General features: G+C 38.2%; 1 protein-coding gene across 4 annotated transcripts in view; it reads right to left on the bottom strand.

The window, feature by feature from the left end:
* The window catches only part of NOL4 (nucleolar protein 4), a 402,455-nt gene extending 385,048 nt beyond the window's left edge, over positions 1 to 17,407 (bottom strand). For 2 of the 4 annotated variants that reach the window (XM_044243197.1, XM_044243198.1), the window contains exon 1: positions 17,096 to 17,407. In XM_044243197.1, coding sequence (XP_044099132.1) covers positions 17,096 to 17,359 — 264 coding nt within the window. In that variant the 5' untranslated portion in view covers positions 17,360 to 17,407. Of the gene's footprint in view, positions 1 to 15,907; positions 15,956 to 16,114; positions 16,219 to 17,095 lie in introns of those variants that run through there. The other 2 variants (XM_044243199.1, XM_044243201.1) reach the window with 2 other exon arrangements.
* Between the last annotated feature and the right edge of the window lie 7,511 nt (positions 17,408 to 24,918).

The following is a 24,918-nucleotide window of genomic DNA, read 5'->3' as shown; positions in this document are numbered from 1 at the left end:
ATTATGTCACTTTAAAGTGACTTTGAATTTCACATATTAATTAACTGTGTTGATTTTAAAGTTTAAATTCTAGAGAGTGATCTTATTTCTCTTATTTGAAAATTCTAGGAGACATATTACTATTATACTGTATATATCAACAACAGAGTAATGCAAATTAGCTAACGGGTACTTATTCGTAATACCTTCTTTATTAAGTAGAGATCCATTTATAATGGCATGGACCTATGAATTGTTTATATGAGGATAGAGATGGTTTAAGAAAAAGTTTTTACTCATTATAGTAGATAATCATACCCCCTCAGCTATCTTATTAATTATGAATTTGTAGATAAATCCTCCTTTAATAGGTAGTTCAAGGTAAATGTCATCCTACTTCTGTTCAAATTAATGCTAATTTTAAATTAACATATTCCAAATTAGTGAGACCAAACAAATCATCAAATGAATTATTTTATAATGGTAGCTTTTATGGAGAAAGATTAATTAAAACAAATATAGCAAACTCCTTCTTGACCTCAGGTAAACACCAAAGAACATGTAAAGAGAGACTACTAAGAGAACGATGACCCACATCTAAAATTCAAACAAACCTGCGATATTAGATTTGAAAATCTCATCTAATTAGGTCAATTGGTTAGAGCAGGATACTAATATGGCCAAGCTAAACACTGGATCCTCATATATGCCACCTAGCTTTGCCCCAGGTCTCTAGATTAAACCCCTAGAGCTTTCTAGCCATCTGGCAAGTGAAGTTAGATCCAAATACAAGCATCCTTCCCTGAACTGCCCCCTATCTTGGCACCCCACAGAGAAGAAAACTTCAAATATATTTGCCAATCTTCTTTCAATGACTGCTCCCTTTCTACATAATGATGACACATAAATATTCAAGTAACATTCCCTGAAAACACATTATAACCTTTAAAAAGGAAGAAAGCCACGCATAACAATAAGACCAGCTCTCTGCCTATAAGACAGGTTATTCCTTTTTATTACCAAAATTAAGTTTCCAAGTTACTGAACTTATCTTCTGAATCTCTTTCTCAACCTCCCAGTTTTCTAACAGCTCCAAACAGTGGGAAAATCTGTAACTGTGAGAAAAAGTACCACAAATGAGCACTTGATTAAAATTAGGAAAAGTGGAATATAAGAGCCCATTGAATAAATTTGCCAGATAGATAGACAAGAAGAAAATCAAAACAAAGATTTTTCCATCTCAACATAGAGAGGGGAAAATGATTCCCAGCACCTGCTAAGATTTTAACAGAAAAAGATCTACTTATAAATGTTATTTTCTATATCCTAGCCCCTAAAGTTTAGGCAGGTCTTCTTTAAAATGAGTATTATATTAAAATAATTATTCAAAAATAAAATTATAGGGGAACCTGGGTGGCTCAGTGGGTTAAGCCTCTGCCTTTGGCTCAGGTCATGATCCCAGGGTCCTGGGATTGAGCCCGACATCAAGCCCCACATCGGGCTCTCTGCTCAGCAGGGAGCCTGCTTCCCCCTCTCTGTTTCTGCCTGCCTCTCTGCCTACTTGTGATCTCTGTCTGTCAAATAAATAAATAAAATCTTTAAATAAATAAATAAATAAATAATAAAATTATAGAATTATTATTTCTAATAAATGATGATGATGTATTTTGTTGTATCTTCTGTATATGGTTTTCAAAAACACTTCTACATACCTTAATACAATTATGTAAATCATAATAATCTCTTGATATGTATATTCTTCTGCCTTCATCTTCCCACAAAAAGCCTAAAACAGTAAGCTACCTTGTATTCTACTTAGGAAATAGAAGAAAGATAATGAAATAAAAATCACTTAAAAATACATTAAGAGAAAAATCGAAGCGATATATATATATATTCCCAATACAAGCCATCATGAAATATTTCAAATGATCTGTTAGAAATTTTGTATTTTACTAAATTACTAAGTTATGGACCATTCCATCAAAAACTTCTAAAAAGTCAGCACATTAGGCATTAGTGGAAAGGATATTTACATTATGTCTCCCTGTATCTTAAACCACAAATAGTCAAATATGCTTTTTAAAAAATTGACGGGGCGCCTGGGTGGCTCAGTGGGTTAAGCCTCTGCCTTCAGCTCAGGTCATGGTCTCAGGGTCCTGGGATTGAGCCCCACATCGGGCTCTCTGCTTGGCAGGGAGCCTGCTTCCCACCCCACACCCCCACCCCACCCCCCACCCCCCGCTGCCTGCTTCTCTGCCAACTTGTGATCTCTCTCTGTGTCAAATAAATAAATTTTAAAAAATTAAAAATTGACTTGTTTTGATTGTGCATATGCTTTTGAAAAAATTTGTACCAAAGAGCTATGTATGAGTTTTCTTTGGCCGTGTAACTGCATATTGGGTGGCTTAAAACCTTCAAACTTACTGTCTCACAATTCCTGTGGGTCAGAAGCTCAACACATTTTAACTGGTTCCTCCGCTCAAGTCCTCATAAAGCTGAAACAAGGATCAGCCAGCTACAATCTCACTTGGAAGCTCAACAGGGAAAGATCCACTTCCAAGCTTTCTTTGGTTGTTGGCAGAATTCATTCCTTTATGGTTATAGGATTTATATCCCTGTTGTTTTCCTAGCTATTGGCAAAGCATGCTCTCAGCTTCTACAAAGTTGCTGTCAGTTCTTAACCACAGGGCATCCTCCATCAAGGCTTTGAAATTCTTCATGTCTTCTGCTATGAGCCAGTGAAAAAACTCTCTGCTTTTAACAGGCTAATGTGATTAAAGAGGGCCGAAAGAGCCTCTTTCTTTTTTTTTTTTCTTTTTTTTTTAAAAAATATTTTATTTATTTATTTCTCAGAGAGAAAGAGAGAGAGCGCAAGCACATGCAGACAGAATGGCAGGAAGAGACAGAGAGAGAAGCAGGCTCCCTGCTGAGGAAGGAGCCCGATGTGGGACTCAATCCCAGGAAGCTGGGATCATGACCTGAGCTGAAGGCAGCCGCTTAACCAACTGAGCCACCCAGGCATCCCCTCTTTCTTAAAGTCAACAGTACCATATAACATAACAAAATTGTGGAATGGTAACTCATCATATTCACAGGTTCTGTCCCACTCAAAAACGGGGGAAGGGGGGTAAACAAGTATGAAGGACATTTGGAAGTCATCTTAGAATCCTGCCTACTACAGTGCTCAAAAATTGAGGGATCACAGGGAAGACTCTCACTGTAGAGAGAGATGTGTGGGTATAAAACAAAGAAGTACGAGCAAGATGTAAAATACTGCTTTAAAACATAAACTTCATATTTCAATAAATATTTGAAACTCTAACGTGACTTTGAAAAGACGTGTACCTGAATAAGTATTTTTTTTTTTTTAAGATTTTTAAGTAACCTCTCATCCAACATCAGGCTTGAACACACTCTTCATCCACTGAGCCAACCAGGTGCCCCCTGAATCAGTGTTCTATATAGAATTCTCCACTTGGGTTTTTAGAAAGATTTCTCTGGCAAGTCTCTGTCATTGCGGATATAGCAACAACTAAAAGATCGACAATTGTTTCTCCTCAACTCCAAAAACAACAAATAAAAAAAGCTGTTTACTATAAGATGACTAAATTCTTATTCTTTTTTAAGAGACTTTACATTTATTAAGTTTCATAAATTCTATTTTTAACACTTTACTGGACTTGAAGTTTGAGATTTGTACAATATGATTCATTTATACATAACTCAATGAAAACATCAAGCTGCTGAATTTTACTGACTGACTGCCTGAAAATTTGAATCTAATTCTTGGGTAATATCTGTAATTATAAAATTTCAAACAATCTATTGAATCAAAGGAACTATTTAGCTTCTATTTTACTCATTTGATTTATATTCTGCAACATAAACCACTATGAGACATCAAGTCTCCACCTGTAAGCCCTAAATTATAACATTTCTGCTCAAACACTTTTGGTAGCTGTCCTTTCCTATGGAATGAAGTCCGAACATTTTAACATGGCAGTGGAGGCTTCCCATACTTTCGGCCCAGCCTGCTTTTCCAACTTCACCTTTCACCATACCCTATACTTTAGCTTTCCTTGACTGTGTACCACTCCCTGAACATGCCTTTGATAAAACCACCTCTATTGTCATACCAACATCAAACCTATGTAATTGTTTTATGGATGTCAAGGATTTGTAAAGCTAAGATATTTTAATGTTGTGTTGGTTGTGTACAGAGTACACCCTCCTTAATTAAAAAAAAGGTGCTATTTTAGCTGAAGTGTAAGCTAAACACAATGTGAGGCAAAACTGGATTAGAGTAATTATCTCCAACTGCTATATGCACATCCCAGAGAATGTATGAGATGACCTACTGAGGTGAAGAAGAAAATATTTGAATTTATATGTATTTTAATCTCAGTTCTGTATGTTTATATTTTTGAGTATTTTTAAAATATCTTAATTATTAATACAGTAGTGTATTAATTTACTATATATATTACATATGTAATTTCATGTTCACTTTTTTAACAATCAGAGTATGTTATTTTAAAAGTCTGGAGATCAAATCAAGGACTTTAGAATCCAACTGAAATGATTTCCTTCTGAACACTAACACTTTGAATCTCTGTGACTTCAGAAAGTCACCTTAACTTAAACCATAGTTTTCCCAAGTGTGTAATAAAAAGCATTAATAACCATAAGGCTGTTGCAAATATTAAAGCGTGTGCCTTCTTTAAATGATTAACCCAATCTTTAACCTCTAGGAAGAACTTGATAAATGTAAGGCATTAGTATTGTTACTAATCATGTTATATTCAATACTTGCAATTGCCTTAGAAAGAAGTATGTTCATTGAAGAGGTCCAGATGAGGAGCAAAATCACTAGTTTCTTAGTCTTAAAGAGTGCTTAATCTTGTGTACAGTTGGTGGCACTATAAAATGGTGCAACTTCTATGGAGAATAGCATGGCAGGTCCTCAAAAAAACTAAAAATAGAATGAATCCAGCAATCCTACTTGTGGGGAGATATAGTTATAGATATAGGTATAGATAGATATCTCCAAAGAATTGAAGAAGGATCTTGAGGAATATTTGCACACCCATGTTCATAGCAGCACTATTGACAATAGACAGGAGGCTGAAGGAACCCAAAGATCCATCAACAGATGAGTAGATAAACAAAATATGGTACATACATATAATGGCATATTATTTAGCCTTAAAAAGGAGGGAAATTCTACCATACCTTACACCGTGGATGAATCTTGAAGACATCATGCTAATGAAATAGTCAATCACAAGAAGTCAAATACTATAAGACTCCAGTTATAGGAGATATCTAACGTAGTCATATACATAGAAACAGAAAGTACAATGGTGGTTACTAGAGACTGGAAGAAAAGGAGACAGGGTGAAATTTGTTTTTTAATGGATACAGAGCTTCAGTTTTGCAATATAAAAAGGTTCTGGACATCTATTGTATAACAAGATGTTTATACTTAATACTATTAAACTGTACCTTTAAAAATGGTTAAGAGGGGGCACCTGGGTGGCTCAGTGGGTTAAGCCTCTCTCTTCAGCTCAGGTCATGATCTCAGGGTCCTAGGATCGAGCCCTGCATTGGGCTCTCTACTCAGCAGGGAGCTTGTTTCCCACCACCCCTACTGCCTGCCTCTCTCCCTACTTGTGATCTCTCTCTGTCAAATAAATAAATAAAATCTTTTAAGAAAAACGGTTAAGAGATTGCGACGACTTGGATGGAGCTAGAGGGTATTATGCTTAGCGGAATAAGTCAATCGGAGAAAGACAATTGTCATATGATCTCCCTGATATGAGGAAGTTGAGAGGCAAAGTGGGGGGATTTGGGGGGTAGGAAAGGAATAAATGAAGCAAAATGGGATCGGGAGGGAGACAAACCATAAGAGACTCTTGATCTCATAAAACAAATGGAGGGTTGGGGGGTGGGGGGAGTAGGGAGAGGGTGGTTGGGTTATGGACGCTGGGGAAGGTATGTGCTGTGGTGAGTGCTGTGAAGTGTGTAAACATGGTGATTCACAGACCTGTACCCCTGGGGCTAATAATCCATTATATGTTAAAAAAAATTAAAAAATAAATTTTAAATGGTTAAGATGGTTAACCTTGTATTATATGCTTTTTATAAGAATTGAATTAACTATATTTTATGGAAAAACAGTTCCCAATATAGCTATGGTATTATATTATATTATAGTTATAAGTATTTTAGGTATATATTATATATTACATAATATAATATTATGTATTATGTTATAGCTATTGTATGCTGACAAAGAAGGGCCCATCATGTGGTGTCAGGCTGGGAAGTTTTTCATTTATGGCATTAATACTGAGCACCAAGGATGCATCACGCATTATTCAAGCAGAGGAAATCAAATCCCCTCCTTCAAAGCTTTCAGGAAAACTACAAAATTGTCCCAAAATGGTCATATTGCTTAGTATGGTATGGTAAGAATATGATGGATTCAAGACATACTAAGTTCATAGAATCAACAGTATTCCCTAGAGTACTGACTATAAAAGGGGAAAATAAAAAATGTCATAAAGATATTTGCCTTGGATAGTTGGGCAAATTGTGTTGCCATCCATAGAGAAAGGAAATTAAAAAAAAAATAAGATAAACAAAACTAATAAACCTACAGTAAAAGTCATCAAGAAAATAAGCCAAATAAAATCAGAAATGAAAAGGGAAAAGTTACAACAAATACCACAGAGATGCAAAGAATTATAAATGACTACTATGAATAATTATACAACAAAAAGTTGGAAAACCCAGAAGAAATTAATAAATTTCTAGAAACATACACTCCTTCAAGATGAATCAGAAGAAATAGAAACAGAAAATCTCAACAGACTCATTACTGGTAATGAAATTGAATCAGTAATCACAAAACTCCCAATGAACAGAAATCCAGGACCAAACAGCTTCACACTATATGAACAAAATTAAAGATAAAAATCATTCGATTATCGGAAAGATGCAGAAAAAGCATTTGTCAAAATTCAACATCCATTTATGATAAAAATTCTCAACAAAGTAGGTAAGGTGGGAATATATCTCAACATAATAATGCCCATATTTGACAAATGCAACTAATAACACACTCAATGGTAAAAAACTAAAAGCTTTTCCTCTCAGGTAAGGAGCAAGTAAAGACTGTCCACTCTCACCACTTTTATTCAACATAGTACGGGAAATCCTAGCCACGGCAATTAGGTGAGAAATATAAAAGTTATCCAAATGAGAAAAAAAAAAAAAAGAAGAAGAAATAACACTGTCAACATTTGCAGATGACATGATACTATATACTAGAAACCCTAAAGCTTCTGCCCCAAATCTTATGACTAATAAATGAATTCAGAATAGTGCAGGATAAAAAATCCATATACAGAAATCTGTTGTGCTTCTATACACTAATAACAAACTATTGGATAGAGATTAAGATAAAAAATCCCATTTACAGGGGCTCCCGGGTGGCTCAGTGGGTTAAGCCTCTGCCTTTGGCTCAGGTCATGATCCCAGGGTCCTGGGATTGAGCCCCACATCGAGCCCCACATCGGGCTCTCTGCTCAGCAGGGAGCCTGCTTCCCCCTCTCTCTCTCTGCCTGCCTCTCTGCTTACTTGTGATCTCTCTCCCTGTGTCAAATAAACGAATAAAATCTTAAAAAAAAAAACCCATTTACAACTGCACCAAAAAGAAGAAAATACCTACAAATAAATTTAACCAAGATGGTGAAAGATCTGTATTCTGAAAACTACAGGATATTGGTAAAATGAATTGAAGATGACACAGACAAATGAAAGGATATTTCATGCTCGTGGATTGAAACAATATTATTGAGATGTCCATACTGCCCAAAGCAATCCACAGATTCAAAACAATCCTTATCAAAATACCAATGGCCTTTTTCAAAGAACTCAAATAAATAACCCTAAAATTTGTACAGAACCAAGAAAAGACTGAAGAACTAAAGTGATCTTAAGAAAAAGAAAACAAGCTGGAGGTATCGCTCTCCTGGATTTCAAACTCTACTGCAAAACTACAGTCATCCAAACAGATGACACTGGTACAAAAAACAAGACACACAGATCATTGGAACACGATAGAAAGCCCAGAAATAAGACCATGCTTATATGGTCAGTTAATCTACAACAAAGGAGACAAGAATATACAATGGGAAAAAGAGTCTCTTCAACAAATGGTGCTGGAAAAACTGGACAGCCACATGCAAAAGAATGGAAGTGGACCACTTTCTTACACCATACACAGAAATAAACTCAAAATGGATTAAAGACTTAAATATAAGACTTGAAACGAGGAAACTCCTAGGAGAAAAACAAAGGCAGTAAGCTCTTTGACATTTATTTTTTACAATGGAAAAATAAACAAATGGGACTATATCAAACTAAAAAGCCCTTCAATACTAAAGGAAACCAACAACAAAACAGAAAAGCAATCTACTGAATGGGAGAAAATATTTGCAAATGACATATCTGATAAGGAGTTGACATCTAAAATAGACAAAAAGTTCACAAAACTAAATTATTTTTTAAAAATCCAATTAAAAATCATCAGGGAGGGGTGTCTGGGTGATTGATTAAGCATCTGTCTTAGGCTAAGATCATGATCTCAGGGTCCTGGGATTGAGCCCCGCATTTGGGCTCCCTTGTCAGCAAGGATCTATTTCTCTCTCTCTCTCTCTCTCTCTCCCCCTCTGCCCTTCCCCCAACTTGGAGTCTGTCTCTCTTTCTGTCTCTCAAATAAATAAAATCCTTTAAAAAAATCATCAGGGAAATATAAATCAAATCACCTGTTGGAATGGCTAGTATCAACAAGATGAGAAATAACAAGTACTGGCAAGGATGCGGAGAAATGGGAACCCTCATGTGCTGTTGGTAGAAATGTCAATTGGTAGAACCACTATGGAAAAGAGAATGGAGGTGCCTCAAAAAGTTAAAAATAGAAATACCATAGAATATAGTAATTCCACTTTATCAAAACAAAACAAAACCCAAACATGAATTTGAATAGATATATGCCCCACTATGTTCATTGCAGCATATATACTACACACATGCGTAATATAACAAACTCATATACAGAAAATAAATCTTGCCTTTTACATCTATATGGATGGACCTAGAAGATATTATGCTAAGTGAAATACATCAGACAGAAAAAGAAATCCTATATGACTTTACTTATGTATGGAACCCAAGAAACAAGTGAAGAAACAAAACAGAAATAGACTCAAATACAGAAAACTGATGGTAGGCAGAGGAGAGGGAGATGGGAGATGGACAAAAAGGGCAAGGGGATTAAGAGGTACAATTTTCCAATTATAAAATAAATACTACATGGAAATATAACATATAGCATAGAAGATACAGTCAACAATATTGTAACAACTTAGTATGTTGACAGATGGTAACTAGACATGGTGTAATCATTTTACAATGTATATAAATATCAAATCATTTTATTGTGTACCAAAACTAATATCATATTGTCTGTCAATTATAATTCAATTTTTAAAAAAGATAATTGTTAAAGGATAGGAATTACAAATTCAATACTATTTTTGTAAAGTAGCATTTGCTGTACACCAAATAATGGACATAAATGGCAGAATGACTATTGTGAAATGTAGAAAGGAACAGGAAAACAAAGTCATACATTCCCTATTATTGTAAAGAAGAGCCTCTAAATTTTTCAGAGTGCCCATTGAATGATTCATGGCCAAGCTATTATTTTAGTGCTTTCCATTTCTAAACAAAGGAGAGAAATACAGGTAATCGTTTTAAGTGGAGAAAATGTACAATTTGTCATTTTCTGCTGTTCTCCTCTAAATTCACAATGTAACGTTAAATGTTACACTCAATAAAAAAATAGGTAAATCAGTAAATGTCCCTTTTTCATAAAACTTTACTGTATTAGCTTACGGAAATTCTACTTATAAAACTGTATTGAATTTACTTTTTTTTCCTGCTTCTCTTCCAATATATAATGTTAATAACTTCCTCCAAGTCTTTCAAAGTATTACATAATTTCAAATCATTTTAATTTCTGTTTGCCACCCTGAAGTTATAATGAATGATCTGTGAACTGTCTTTTATTCTGAGAACCAAATATTTCATTTGGCTCACTGTTTTAGTGCTTAGCTAGATTCATTCTCATACTAGGATATAGTTCAGTATAATTACTAAAAATGACAATACAAAGGGAAAAAAGGTGTCAGCTGGGAAGACCCAGGATGAAGAAATGGAGAGAAGAAATAGTCATTTGGGATTATGTTCAGTTTGAGATGCTTTGAGATATCTTGGTAGAAATATCCAGCAGAAATTGTAAAATATAGTTGTGAACCTCACAAGATATGTATCAAGTCTCCGTAACATAGACACAACTGAAGCTATGGCCATAAATGTAATTACTCAATGAGAAGAGGAATTCAAAACATAGCTCAGTGAAATTATTTAATTTCAAGGATAAAGGAGCAAACAATCCATGAAATTTGGAAAAACAGGTTTGCCTTGAAATTTTACAGGGCAAACACATCATCAACAATGTTCTGGTAGAAAGAGGGAATTAAAGAAATTACACCTAGTTAAGTTGTTCTTTAGTTATAAAAGCTGAGGACAAATATTTTTAATTGTATGCAAACCTCAAAGAATGGAACACATAATGCTTTCTTTAGAAAAAGAAATAACCAGGAATTGTAGCCCAGGGATGAATCAAATCAAAGAATTCAGGGAGAAACAAAAACAAAAAACAAAACCAAAAAAAAAGCAGAGGAATGGATAAGCATTTAAATATGCCAAAAGAACAACAGTCGTGAGCACCAAATTATATATCATCATGAAACCTTGAAAATAAAAACAATTATAGCATATATAATGAACATAACACAATAAAATATATAATTATAATAAATATGACATAAGCATGGAGTAACAAAACAGTGAGAAGAAGTGAAATAGGCTTACTCCTCTTCTACCATTGGAGAAAGTCAATGATAAGAATGACATTGAAATCTATAGTTGAAAAGAAAAATGAATAAAATTCCAACTTTTCATGTTTTTCTTAATCTTTTCTATTAACTTCAGGAATAAAAACCTCCAAGAAGAAGTATTTGTCTATTAGCAATTTTTTGAATTGCATGTTTTTTGTTTCTTTTGTTTCATTTTGATATTATGTTTTATGCTTCTTAAATTAGCATATAATTACCATCCCAGTTCTGGAAAATTATTTCTCCCTGTCCATATCAATCATTATATCAATCAATCACTATACTTAATTTCCTTTTGGTATGTATGTTTTGACAGACAACTATAATTATGCTCATAACTAACTAATGATCATTAAATCTGAATGGTGGATTTAATATAACTTAAAATTTCTTTCCTTTTCTCTTAGATTTTTTTAAATAGTGAAAATGTATCACTTTTACAAAATAAAATCATTTTTATTTTCTAAAAATATAAGTATCTGAATAACACACACATTCAGAAAGATACATTTTAATTCTTTGTGGCAGTGTGATCTTGAGTTTATAACATATACCTAATTTATAAGATATACCTAATTAATTACATCACGGTGTCCTTGCTTTCTTAATAATACTTAAAAGAGCTTCTATTGTTTGTTAGCATTTACTACATGTCAGACAGATATTACATACACTATATGCTTATGAATTATTATTCTCATCCAAAACTAGTTAGGCAAGTATTACTCATGGCATTTACGAAAAGGAAACCGTGTCTTTAAGAAATTTCCCCTTACTTAGAGTTATCATTAATGTCCAATCCAGGACTTAAATCTTGCTCTAGAATCTATACCCTGCCCACTATGCCATGTTTCCTGCCATCTACGCTATACACAAAGTTTATTTTATCCTGTTATACCAGGATTATCAAAACGAATGTAACCTAAAACAGAGTAGATTCACTTTGATCATTGCAGTTAGATATAAGAAGTCTTAGCAAATACAACAATTAATGAAAGATCTTTATAGTCCTGACATGGGATTGAAACTCTCAGAAGTTCTGCTGCTACATCCTCTGTCACGGCTTCTTTCCTCGGTCCTAGGCCCAAAGCCTAGAGTGTAAGACCTTGAGAAGCAGGAACTCAGCTGGTTCAGGAGGTATATTGAGGTAATATAAATGAGTGCTGAATCTTTCCTTGCCTGCCCCCAACTATGCTTATTAACAAGAAAAGGAAGAATCAATGGAAAAGTCAAGAACTGGTGTCTTGGGAAATATGTGTGGGCTAGTCTTCATATATTAACAGGGTCTGATTTCTTCCATAAATTCAGGGAAGTTATCTCTACAAGCCCTTTGCCCCTAAATACTCATGCCTTACCAGCCTCTTATAAGGGTATACCTGCTATTCTTGACAGCCATAATTGCCATTGTACTAGGGTTTTGCCATAAGAAGCAGTCCACACAATTCTCTCGGAACCACTAAAGTCCACTTATAAAGCCACGTTGCTGAGACTCATACTTGGGATCTATTTAACGCCCCCCCGCAAGACCTATATTACAGAGCCCTCCAAAATACCTAACAAAGAGGAAAAAATGCACTCATTATCTATAGCAATGCCTGTCTTCTAAGTATAGGAGGTAAGCAAAACTGTGCTTACATCTTAATTACTATTATCATGATTTGCCTGTGTCAGAGATATAAAGTATCCTAATGTTATCATGATTTGCCTGTGTCAGAGATATAAAGTATCCTAATGTGTAGCTAGCATGTTCCTGTTTTGTTTTTCTGGAATTTCTGCAGCAAATTTCAGATCAAGGCCTAATATACATGGAATGTGGCTCAAGCATAAGTTCAGCCTGGTAGAAACGTATACAGACTCTTCATGAGGCATTATTTCCTCCCCTCTTGATATAGCATAGAGAATTTGTAACCAAAACCATAGTCAGAGAACTAAAAAAACAGTAACTGTTTATAAACCAGTCCATGAATATTCATTCTAATCACTATATAGTAATCAATTAGTATACACAGCAAGAACAATATGAAATCTGAAGCTACAGATTGCAGAACTGAATAAATCATCATTTTTAAATGACATAACTAAAGATAATATATTTTCCTTTCTGGATGAAAATTCATTTTATATTCCCTGGTGGAATACATATAAATAAGAAATACACAAAAGGCGAAAATTGGACCTAAATGTCTGTTCCTACATATACAGGTCAAGAAAAGCCTTACTGACATAATTGGATATTCATTGCCTTGTTTGCTTAAGACTGAAAAACAAATACAAATGGGAGTTTGCCAAATTTCCTAATGTTTTTTACAGTGCAGTGGGCCTTTAAAAAATACACAATAATGCAATAATCTAATACTACTAAAAAGGTTTAACGATTTTTCTGGTTATTTCCTAAGTTTACCTTTCATAATATCAAATGGTATATCTAATGTGTTTGGGTGGTTTGAATTGTAAGTGTGACGGGTCAACTAATCGTGGTCAAAAGCAAAATGACAATCGGGATAAAAAGCTTCTAAAAACAAACTCAATGGGGACTACCAAAAACGTAAAATAGAGTCACCATAGTGACGTTAATTTAAAATGACCACTGATGAAACATTTCTTATAATCCATGTCAGACATTCGCCGTTATCTTTTTCAGAACTGCTGTAAGTCATCCATTACTTCACCCTTTAAGGTTTTGACATCTCTAATGAGAGAACACCTAAAAACAATGGTGGCAGTGTGAACAAAACTTAGATTCGATGCTCGCCAAGCTGCACGTGCGTGTGTATACACGTGCGTGCGTGTGTGTGCAGGCACACAACGCCGATCCCACTCTAGACCTAAAATGGCTGAGTTGCAGGATGTTGTTGCTTGGTGACCAAACAGTATCTCCTCAGCCACGGAGTAATTTAAACAGTGACAGGTCTGTCCCCTCAGCTTTAGGCATGGCCAGGACAAATAGTAAAGGGCATGTTTATCTTTTCTAGTATTCTACATTTTAAGTCAGTGGTCACTTGCTTGATTTTATGACCAATTTAGATTTTAGGGGAAAGTATTTGCAAAGCTACAGCTATCGTTTTAGGAATAAGAGGTAGAAACAAGCTTCTTTCAAACTGAAAGATAGTCCTGTTTCAGTTAAGTCTGTGTGCTGTGTCCACTCTCTTCTGCTACGACCTCCCAGCTGCTATCAGTCTCCCTTTCTTTCATTAAACACCAGCAGTTAATTAGCCTCAGCCTGTCCTCTTCCCTTCTCTCTGTCCTTTTTCAAGGTAGTAATGATGTCTAATGACCAGCAGCAGCGGGTTACTGCAACACCAGGCACAAATCTCTCTCCCTGAGAGCAGAGCCAGCCGCAAACCCTCAAACCTCTGAGAGCGAGAACAGATTCTCAGTCCACCTGAAAAGACCAAACACTGTCCTTTATTTCAACCAAGATATGCCTTGGAATTAAAAATGTATTTTTTTTGTCTTTCTGCCGATTGTACTCCCACTATTACAAGGAAAAATTTATTTATAAGGAAGAAATAATTTGAGATGCGGAGAAACACATGATAAAAGGGGAAACTTTTATTTATTTTTTAACTTGTTCAAATGATGATTGGCTGTCCTTCAGGGAAGGCGGAGCCTATAATTCTATGTAAGGAGCAGCATAAAATTTTCATAAAGAGAAATAGAGGAGTTCATGAATTAAAAACCTCTTCAACATTTCCAAACAGGCTTGAATGAAGAGCAAATCTCTTAAATACTACATGGAAACCACTGTCTAAGAATATCACCCGATGAATTACATTTTCTCCCATAAAAATATGGAATCTTTATTGAATTGAAAAGGGAAACGTGTTACTTTATTATTAACACTGTAGTTGTTATTCTACATTAGATGTCTTAGCAATAATTCTTTAACAACTCTGCATAAATTTTTCAATGAAAATAGTAGGAGTATCTGAACATGTGAACTCTGGTTTGAATTACTAGGCATTCATATTTCTTTTAGTGTCTCTATGGCTGTTACACAATTTATGTTAAGAATTTTTAATTAATGTTTTAAAGGGGCACATCTGTTTATACACATAGTGGAGGTAACCAAACCCATGTAAGCATAAACTGGACCAATACACAAGTGAAGCTATCTGACAGATAAACAGAGGAAACGTGATTTTCATATAAAAGGAATGAAAAACAAACTTCCCACCTAGCAATTGCTTTGAAAAACATATAAAATATTATCTAATACTACTTAGGTCAATAAACCTTAAATAATTTTTTATTTAATCAGTTAGCCCACTGGTGCCCAAAGGAAAATACATCCTTATGTTCTGAAATCTAAATCTACTTTGTCTAACAATAAGTCATTTTTAAAAATCAGGATAAGTTACTTCCCGTACAAATGAATCAAAGCACTTCATTCCCCACGACAGACTTCTGACTCATCCAGATGTAAATAAACCTCAGTTTTAATCCAAACACATCTAGGCATCTAGTCCTCATTATTTAGTAAAGCAAGACAGTAATCTCACCATTGTCTTTAGCAATGCCACATTAAAAGAGAAGACTGTGTTTATAGATCTGCCTCCTAGAAAATTCCAACAATTGTACTTAAAAAAAAAAAAGCAGAACTTTTATGTGTGTTTCTATTTCAACTTTATTTCCTTTTCCCATTTTCCAAATAAATTCCATACATATATACATATAGACATATATATACATATATATATATATATATATATTTCAAGAGATATATATATATATATATATATATCAAGAGATATATATATATATATATATATATATATTTCAAGAGATATCCCTAATTAATCTTGGGAAACCATTAACTATTTTCCAAACCTGAAAGAGTCCTCCAAATAGTCCTCTGAAAAACCTTTCATGCACATATTTCCAATTTAATATACCTCCGTTGGAGAGAGAATAATAGCTTGCAAGATATCTCCTTTTCTAGCATCCTCCAGGAATACTGCACGGGCAAACAGTTGTCAGTAAGGGGTTGGTGTGGGAGGAGGTTAGGAAAACGAGCAAATGCTCAAGAAACCCCAAAGCCAGGCGAAAATGCAAAGGATGCCAAATGCCCTCCCCCACCCCTACTCCAGGCGAGTACCCACCGTAGCATGACGAAGAAAGAGGTCTTATGGATCTGATCTGCAATCCTACTTGTAGCCCACAGTTCCCATCTTCTTAAAAAGGGAATTGATGCTGCCGCCGCCTCCCAACCTCACAGGCTTCTGCCCTGAGAGGCTGAGATAGGCTAGGTTCTCAGTGCCCAGTACCTTGCTGCGCCTGGGCTTGGAGCTTTGTGGCCATGAGACTTAGAGCTATCCCAGAACGAGGAACAAATATATACACCATTTGATTGCGTCCGAACCCATGTCTCTTTGTTGTTCATCATGTAGCTGCGGCTTTATTTGTGTAAGGGGGAAGTGAGGAAGGGGATGGGGGGCGGGGAGGAGGAATCTCCAGGACCTTATCTACAATCTAAACAGTCGTGGCAAGATCTCTGGGAGTGATCAAGGCGATGGGATAGCCCGGTGTCTCACAGGCGGCAGTCTAACAATAAAACCTGATAGTGTCGGGGCGGGGGGAGGGGGGGGGACCCCACATCTCCGACTAGCGCCACAATCGGGCTTTGTGCCAATTAGGAGACACTGTAGACGATCGATCAGAATCGTCTATTATCAGAGCGTGCGTCTGGGGTTCCAGCGTGGCCTTTATGCTTGGTGGCGAAAGCGGGACACGCGCCAGGCGCCCAGCGAAGGACATGGGACAATGGCCCAACCCGAGGACGCGGGAGGCCGCCCGACGCGGGGATGGAAGCTCCAGGAGCGGGTTCAGGAGCCCGGAGGCTAGGAGGGCGGCGAGCTCTGGAGGTGCGCTGCCGCTTTAAAATAAAGGACCACAAAGACTCCACCGCGGGGGAAACGCGCCTGGCTAGTGCGAGTGGGGACAACTTGGGGAGGGGGTTGAGAAAGGTGGGGGGGGGCACACGAGCCAACGGTGGCTCACGGCTCCCCCTTTCTCCCCCCTCTCTCTCCCCTCCCCGCCGGCTGCTCCCGCAGACAAATAACTGAGGAAGGCGAGTCACTCACCGTGGTCTTGACCGGCACGTAAAGCACTTGCTTGGCGCAGCCGCCGCCCCCGCGGACCTCGTCCGGCTGGCCCAGCTGGAAGCCCTTCGATTTGACCCAGAATTTAAATTTGGCGTTGTCCGTGGAGCTCGACTCGGAGCCGTTGAGGAGCTGGACGATCCGCTCGTATTTTTTACGGGTCACCGTCTTGGTCTTGCCTGAGTCCCCGTAAGTCCTGAGGCACCAGTCCTGGAACTGACGGTACATGTCGCGCTCGCTCTCCATGTTCCCCGCTCCCGGCCGTCGGCCGGATGCTCCCAGCGCACTTCGCACCTGTTCACCCCGGGCTCATGAAAAATGCAGCTCCGGCCACGATGTAGGGACGCGAGGTCCCGGCCGCCGCCGGAGCCTGCCTCGGGTGCGGGGGGGGGGGGTTGGAGGGGGGGGGTTGGAGAGGGGAGGAGGGTCCGGCTGGGCACCAGCAATCAATGCCCTGTGCTACCAAGTCTCTGGTTCATTCGTAATTGCAACGCTTGTCTCGGACGCTTGTCTCGTCCTCTTAGTGATGGGTCTCTTTAATATTGTGTGACTAGGACCATCCCAACAGCATCTGGCCCAGAGGAGCTGGGTTTTAAATAATTAAAATCCCATTCCTTGGTTTATTAAAAATCCCAATATTGACTTGAGGGTGGTCCCTGGACGCCTCGCCCCAGGGCTATGTCCTGGGCAGGGCAGGTGCAGCGCTGCGCCGCCTCCCCGCGCGCGCGCCCCAGAAGCTTTCCCGGCCGCTGGCCCCACCGTCCAGGAAGCGAGGGTTGAGCTTGTCTCGAAAGCAGCCGCCAGGCCGAGTGCCTGCGAGCCCCGAAGGGCACTCGGGTCCCCTGGCTCTCCTTCCTCCAGGGTCCCGTTCCGCTTCGGCTTTCCCTGCGTGGGGCGTTCAGGGACTAGAAAGAGAGAAAGTTCTTACCTGTCATGTTGTTAAGTCTATCAAATCCTGCTACACGGGAAATTTTTAAGGTATTCTTAAAATGGTTTAAAATGTCATTTCTTCATATGCATTTAGGCTAAATTCCAGCCCTGCAGGTAGGTTCCAGGAGTTAAGTCCCAGAATTAGCAAAACATTCATGGATATTTGGCCATAGTTCTACAGGAGAGACTGTGGTACCCCAAACAGATATCCGTTCCAGGGAGATGTGGGTAAACGAAGGCAGGCCGCTGGCAGCGGGTCTCCCGGATAATGATGGGGTCCCCAGACAGGACTCCTCTGGTTTCTGCTGAACTGGGTACAAGGCATAGAAGTAAGTTTATAATACAGATGCTTAAAACCCTTTGCATGAAATTAAAATAGAGATTATTTTCCCCTTGCTTGGTTACAGTTTGCAGTACACACAGGAGGTTTCGTATGTCTATTTTCCCCCTGCCACGTCATGGACACCCCTCCACTGCTCAGAGTAGCCAAATATGAGTTCCTCTGGACGATTTTCTCAAGCAAATGAAATCAGCAGCTCCTCCATTCAGGATTTCCACCCGTTTGTTACAGAGCTGGAAACAGGGGAGTTCCCATCCTCTTCGCGCTGCGATTGCCGCCGCTCCTCTTTATTCTACTCTCTGCGGAGGCCCGCGCCCGTCCCGGGAGGCGGCCGTGCCAGGAAGGCGGCCCGACCAGTGGCCCGCGCCTGGTCCGCGTCCTGGCCCACCTTCGCCCCTCGTCGTCGTCTCCAAGACGAAAGCCCCGAATGGGGACGCGGAGTGTTTGTACCCTCTGCGCCGCAGCCGGTCCCGGCACTTGCAAAATGGTCAGTGGCTCCTGCTCGGCCAGGCTGAGTGTGTGCGTGTGTGCGAGCAAGGGAGCGAGGGTGTTCGGTATGCGGGGGGTGCGCTGTGTGTGCGCGCGTCTCCGGGAAGGTCTCGCGGCGGCTGGAGCCGGGACTGACAGCCCGGGCGGAGCGCGAGCAGCTCCACACACTAAACCTCTCGCCTCTCCCCTCACCCCCACCCCTCCCACTCCCCTCTCCTCCCACCCCCCCCCCTCCCCGGCCCCTTCCAAGCTCTCTGATTGGCCAATGGGACAAAAGTTTCTGTGGAGACGGCTGGGCGCTGACGTCACGGGCAGAATTGTCCCATTTAGGGATCCCGGGGGCAGTGCGCATGCTGCAGGCTGCAGGTTAGAGGCAGGAGGAGGTAGCAGCGGGCGCGGCGGCAGCCAGGTGGCGGAAAGGAGCACTCAGCATCCAGGTGGGGGGACGACTCCAGCAGGGTTTCCATGGAGATTCCTCTGGGTCTAGCCTAAAAACAGCAGATCAGCTGACACCATTAGCTCAGGACCTAATTACTGCTTATTGGAGCAACAAATGAGGGAGAGGGCCAGCTGCAAAGGAAGAGTTTTTATCCTCCCCCCCACCCCCACCCCGTCTCCTCCTTTTTCCCCTCTCGGTCGCTCTTGAGTCCCGGGTGAATTCTCATTAACTTCCAAGATTCCTGCAACAACAGCCACCCTTCTCTAGAGGCCACCCGGACTTCTTTTATTCTTTTTATTTCTTTTTGTATGGAAAAAAAAAAAGTGCTGAAATAAATCAGTTGTCCTGAGTCCTTGAATTTTTTGCCAAGTAAATATTAAACCAGTGGAGTTCAGAGAGTCTGCTAATAGAAGTCACAGGTGGATCTAATGTAAAGATGATGGGGAGAGGCAAGGAGAGGAAAACAAACAAACAAACAAAAAACACCTTAAATGTGTTAAATTAGGTATTTTTGTTTAGGCCTTTCACATTTTTAAAAAAGATGTCAATATCTTGAACTGTATGTGGAATAAGGAATTGGACAGAAGCATATTTTGAATCACCCTAGTGTGGTACACCTCACAGGAACACTTAAAAGTTTACGTTGTGGCATCAGAGAGAGAGGATAATTCCAAGCTGGGAGATCCAGATCATGTTGTATATGAGTTAAATGTTTCCTAGAGGATCCTGGAAGAATAGTTGATCCTAGAGAGTTCAGTTCTTTCGAGAGTAAGCTGGTTCTATAGAGTTCACTTTCTCTTACGGTTATAAGTTAATTTACGATTTCTGAATTCTTTTTGGTCGCTCTTTCATCTGAAGAGTCCTCTCATCTCCTCTAAAACTCATTCAAGTACTTTAGACCCATAAAGCCTTCTTTCCTTGTCTACTCAAGTTAAAATAGTCTCTGTCTCTAAACTCTTGATATGTGTCTTTCAACCATTTTTTAAAACCTTGTCTCATAGTAAGACATCTACATTACATGGACACACAGCGCATTCAAAATCTGTCCTCCAAAAATGTTCATGGGAAAATACATTTTCTTACATGGAATACACACAGGTAGTTACCTGATCTTCTCCTATTATTCTCATTACTCTTTGGTAAAGTAAATTTATGAAGCCGCACAGGATGCCTGGCAACCTATAGTCTGGAAAACATTGTTTTAGATTAAATGAACTATACCACTACTTGTACTGTATTTATAGTTTCACTTGAGTACGCTTGTTCAAACAGAATCTTGATTGGAAGACCCTTGAGAATTTATATTTTCTTGTTTTCTAAGTAACTCTGCCACAATGAACAATGCCCACAGTAGGGGCTTAGTAAATAGACACTGAATTAGTTAATAAAGGAAAGAGAGGAAGGGAAGAAATAAGCAGGAGGCACAATCCTTGGCAATTCCTGTTGGCTTTTGTTGGATGGTATTTGAATGAAGGTGGTTCCCATTTGAGGACATACCAAGGCCTTACTGTGTTAATTATAGTTATGATTATATGTGGGATTTTAATATATAGAAATTAAAATATTGTAGACATAAAGAACTCATAGAATACAAGCAAATATGTCACCAACCCCCAGCTGCATTAACTAGATTTGATATACAAGCAAAACAAAACAAAACACACACACAAATTAAGCGATTATAAAGATGTATTTTCTTAGAAGGAAAAGGTAAATAATTCACTGTTGAAAGAATATTCACACTGGACTAAACAAATAGATTGCCAGGACTTTGGCAGTCAGGCTTCTTAGAGCCATTCTCTTGCCTCCAATGGAACCTAAAGTGTGCTCTCTTCTCTGTAGTCTTTATTAACTGTGCAATCTAAATCAACTTTTTTTTAACCGTATCTTTCCTATTTAAAACTATAAATACATGATAAAAATCTAAAATCTGCTTCAGCAACTCACTCTAGACTCATTTCTCTCCTTTTTACTTTTCTAGAGCCAGGTCTTCCCACTCTACTAGAGGGTCACATCGACCCTGTCCTTCAGCTATATGATTCATTTGACAGGCTTCCTGGAATTTAAGTTGGCATTTCCCCCAAGACACTTTTTCAGATTTGCCTCTCTAAGAGCATATCTCCCCAAAAAGTGACTCTTCACCTTCATATGTGAGCACCAATTCCTAATCCCTGCCCAGGGTCCTGCCTGCTATTTACAGGGAGAGGAAATCAGAAAGTGTTTGATCAGAAAATAATATTCTAATTAAAGATAATCCAAATTCTCAGCTGTAATCACCATGATTTTGTTATGAAAGTAAAACTTTGCTAATCTCAGGGTAAGCTTATGTACGACATTTTGAAAAATCTGGAAACATATTTTTTTTAAGATTTTATTTGTTTATTTGACAGACAGAGTTCACAAGTAGGCAGAGAGGCAGGCGATGGGGGAGGGGGAAGCAGGCTGCCTGCTGAGCAGAGAGCCTGACTTGGGGGGTGGGGGGCTGATCCCAGGACCCTGAGATCCTGACCTGAGCCACAGGCAGAGGCTTAACCCACTGAGCCACCCAGGTGCCCCTGGAAACACATATTTTAATATCAATCACAAATATTTATGCAACACCACATATTCATCAGCAAAATGTTATAGTCCAAACATATAATCTGTAATCATAAAATAAATGTTCAAAGAATAAAAAAGCCTTCATCATATAATTATACTTTTATTCAACAAATATTTACTGAGCACCAATTACTTGGATAGGCTTTAAGTTTCAAGCAGTCAACAAGACATGTATATATATATTATACTCATCTAAAGGAGCTTAAATTTTTCTCAGGAAAACACAAGAAACAAGGAAGCAAATAGCACTTGAAGTGAATGCTAGGAGGGAAAAAATGGTGCTATAACAGAAAACAGTGGCAGAGTGGATGGTCTTGGTAATGCAGGAAGTTCTCTGAGTACGTGACATTCATCACAAGATCTGAAGGATGCAAAGGAATCAACCATCTGAAGAGCCAGGAAGGGAAGCTACAGGCACAGTGCAAAGGGCCTACAGCAAGAGTTATTGGGACGTTTGAGGAATAGAAGGAAGGCCAGAGCAACTGGAACTTACTGAGCTTGGAAGGTAGAGAATGGGATGGAGGTCTGAGTAGTCTTCTGTGGCCAGATCTTGTAGGACAGTGCTTGCCATGATAAATAGTTTACATACTATATTGATCCAGCAGAAAATTAATAAAGGATTTAAATCAGGAGAATTATGTGATGTGATATGCATTTTTATGTTTCACTGGCCATTCTGAGGAGAAAGGACTGGAAAGGAACAAACATAGAAGGAAGAAGATGAGTTAGGAAACTTGCAGTAGCTCTAGTAGTTTAGGTGAGATATCATGGTTATAGATTAGGAAGGTGATGGTTGAGGGAGATAAAATTGATGGATGAGAGATATGTTTTAAAGGTAGAAGAGGGCTCTCTGATGGATTACATGTGGCAGGTGAAGGAAAAGATTGAGTCAAGGATGACCATATGCCTTCTGGCTTTTGTAGTACTGTTTGTGAGGCCATTGACTTAGAGAGGGGTGTTTGAGGAGGAACAGATTGGAGTTGGAGGCTGAGGTAGGAGCAGAAGTAGGTTGATGTGGAGAGGCAGGAAGAATTTAATTTCAGAGAAGTTAAATTTGAAATACCAGGAGAGTTGTTCATGTAGGCATTTGAATATAGAAGCTTGAACTACAGAGAAAAGTCTGGGCTGAAGATATAAATACAGGAATTTTAAAGCCATAAGAATGAATGACATCACCTCTACCCACATTCCTCCATCCCCCAAAAGGAAAAAACTTCATCTTTAGATATTGATTTGATATAAACTAATACCCCATGACTAAAATAGAATGTCAGACACTACACAACAGAATCTGGCTTCTTTTGGTATAACACATTATAGAAAGGTCTGAGAAACACAGCAAAGTCATTTGGCTCAATCCTTGACTATATCTAAATCATTAGCTCCACACTTGATGGGGCTTTAAAATCCTCTAAAATTAAAAAAAAAAAGATTGAAAACATTGGGTTAGATCTCTCCTAGATTAGATCAGGACAGGAAAGTGTGCTAAAAGAGGAAACTAAAATTTGAAGATGGCCCATGAACACATCTGTCATGGAAGGGATAAGAATAGGGATTATGGCCACTGAGTTGTGTCAGTAAGACAATGTGAGGCCTTTAGCTGTACTAGAGACTGTAATAGATGGTACTTGTCACTTTGAAACCTGAAAGTTCTGAACATCATTATGCATTCAGATGCTTAACAGTCTATTAATAACTCTTCCAAGGAACAGAAATTTGTAGAGGAAGCAAATGGACAACTCAATCAGCAACTTGATTAGCATATAGCATGGTAACTTTTCAAAATAAAACAGAAAAACAAAGTTAAAGCAGAAATGTACAGCTCGTGTGGATAGAGGAATTTGGGACTACACACAAAAAGTGTCACAAATCTGATTTTATTAGTTGATCTCCATCTATTGGCTCTTCTCCCAAATCATTTTGAAAAGAGACTATTTTTAATAATGCTATAACTATCCTTTGATTCAGAAAAGAAATGTTTTTGAGAGAGTTAAAATACTGTCCTGAGCTTCATAGTGGTCATTAATTACTAAGATACTGAAAAACATTTCTTTCTTTCTATTTGTAAGTTAGTATCAGTATCTTTATTACATTTTATAACTTAAAGAAAAAAGATTAGAAATTTTATGTTTGTTGTTCAGCTCTAAGTTGACTGATATTTATGTCTGATATGATCATCATTAAATATGATGCATTGGGCAGAAGTTAATTTCTATGAATTATAAGTGCAAACTAAAAGCAAGTTAGATTTGACAATTTAATGGATTTGCTGAATTTCTCTTTAATTCTTACCTTTTACCTCTCTGTACCAACAAGTCCAAGCACAGCCAGTTCTTACATTTTGACAGCCACATATGGATTCATTCAACATTCATCCACCCAACATTTTCACCTAGCTGTTATAACTATGGTAAAGTCCAAAGTTAACAGTCTGGTGTTCATGTCCCTTGTATGAGAGAAGAAAATACATTTTTTTTCCTGGCCCCAAATATTGCTTTATTTCCCACTAGCCATATGGCTTATCTTTTCTTCCAAAATATATGTCTTAAAACAGTAATCCACATATTCATCGTCAACTCAGTGGACAGTACTATTGTAGAATTTCTACATTATTTTTAGAATAGTTATTTTGTCATAGGAAATAAAAACTCCTTTGGAAAGAGGGAGCAATCCACTTCTGCCCAATTCCCATTATCCTTTTCCAGATTTCCAGTTTTTACTCTGATTTCTGTTAAGTAAACCAATTAATATCATAACCATCATCATCTGACCTTTATATCTTATTTATAATACATTATTAACCATTCTAGGACACTTGTTTAACCTGAAGAATAAAAGTGACAAGAAAAGACACAAAGATTTCTTGGCTAAAACCACAGACTCTATAAATAGTTCTCACAGGGGAGACATCTGAGTTCAAACATCAGAATCTGTAAAAGAGTTGTAACAATGTTAAAATACTGTCCTTTGGAAAAGGAGAAGCTGAAGAAATAGCTACCTTTAGTT

The sequence above is a fragment of the Neovison vison genome, chromosome 3 (genome assembly GCF_020171115.1).
Source record: "Neovison vison isolate M4711 chromosome 3, ASM_NN_V1, whole genome shotgun sequence".
Classification (NCBI taxonomy): Eukaryota; Metazoa; Chordata; class Mammalia; order Carnivora; family Mustelidae; genus Neogale; species Neogale vison.
The sequence above is the reverse complement of the archived record's forward strand: the minus strand, read 5'-3'. Positions and strand labels throughout refer to the sequence as shown.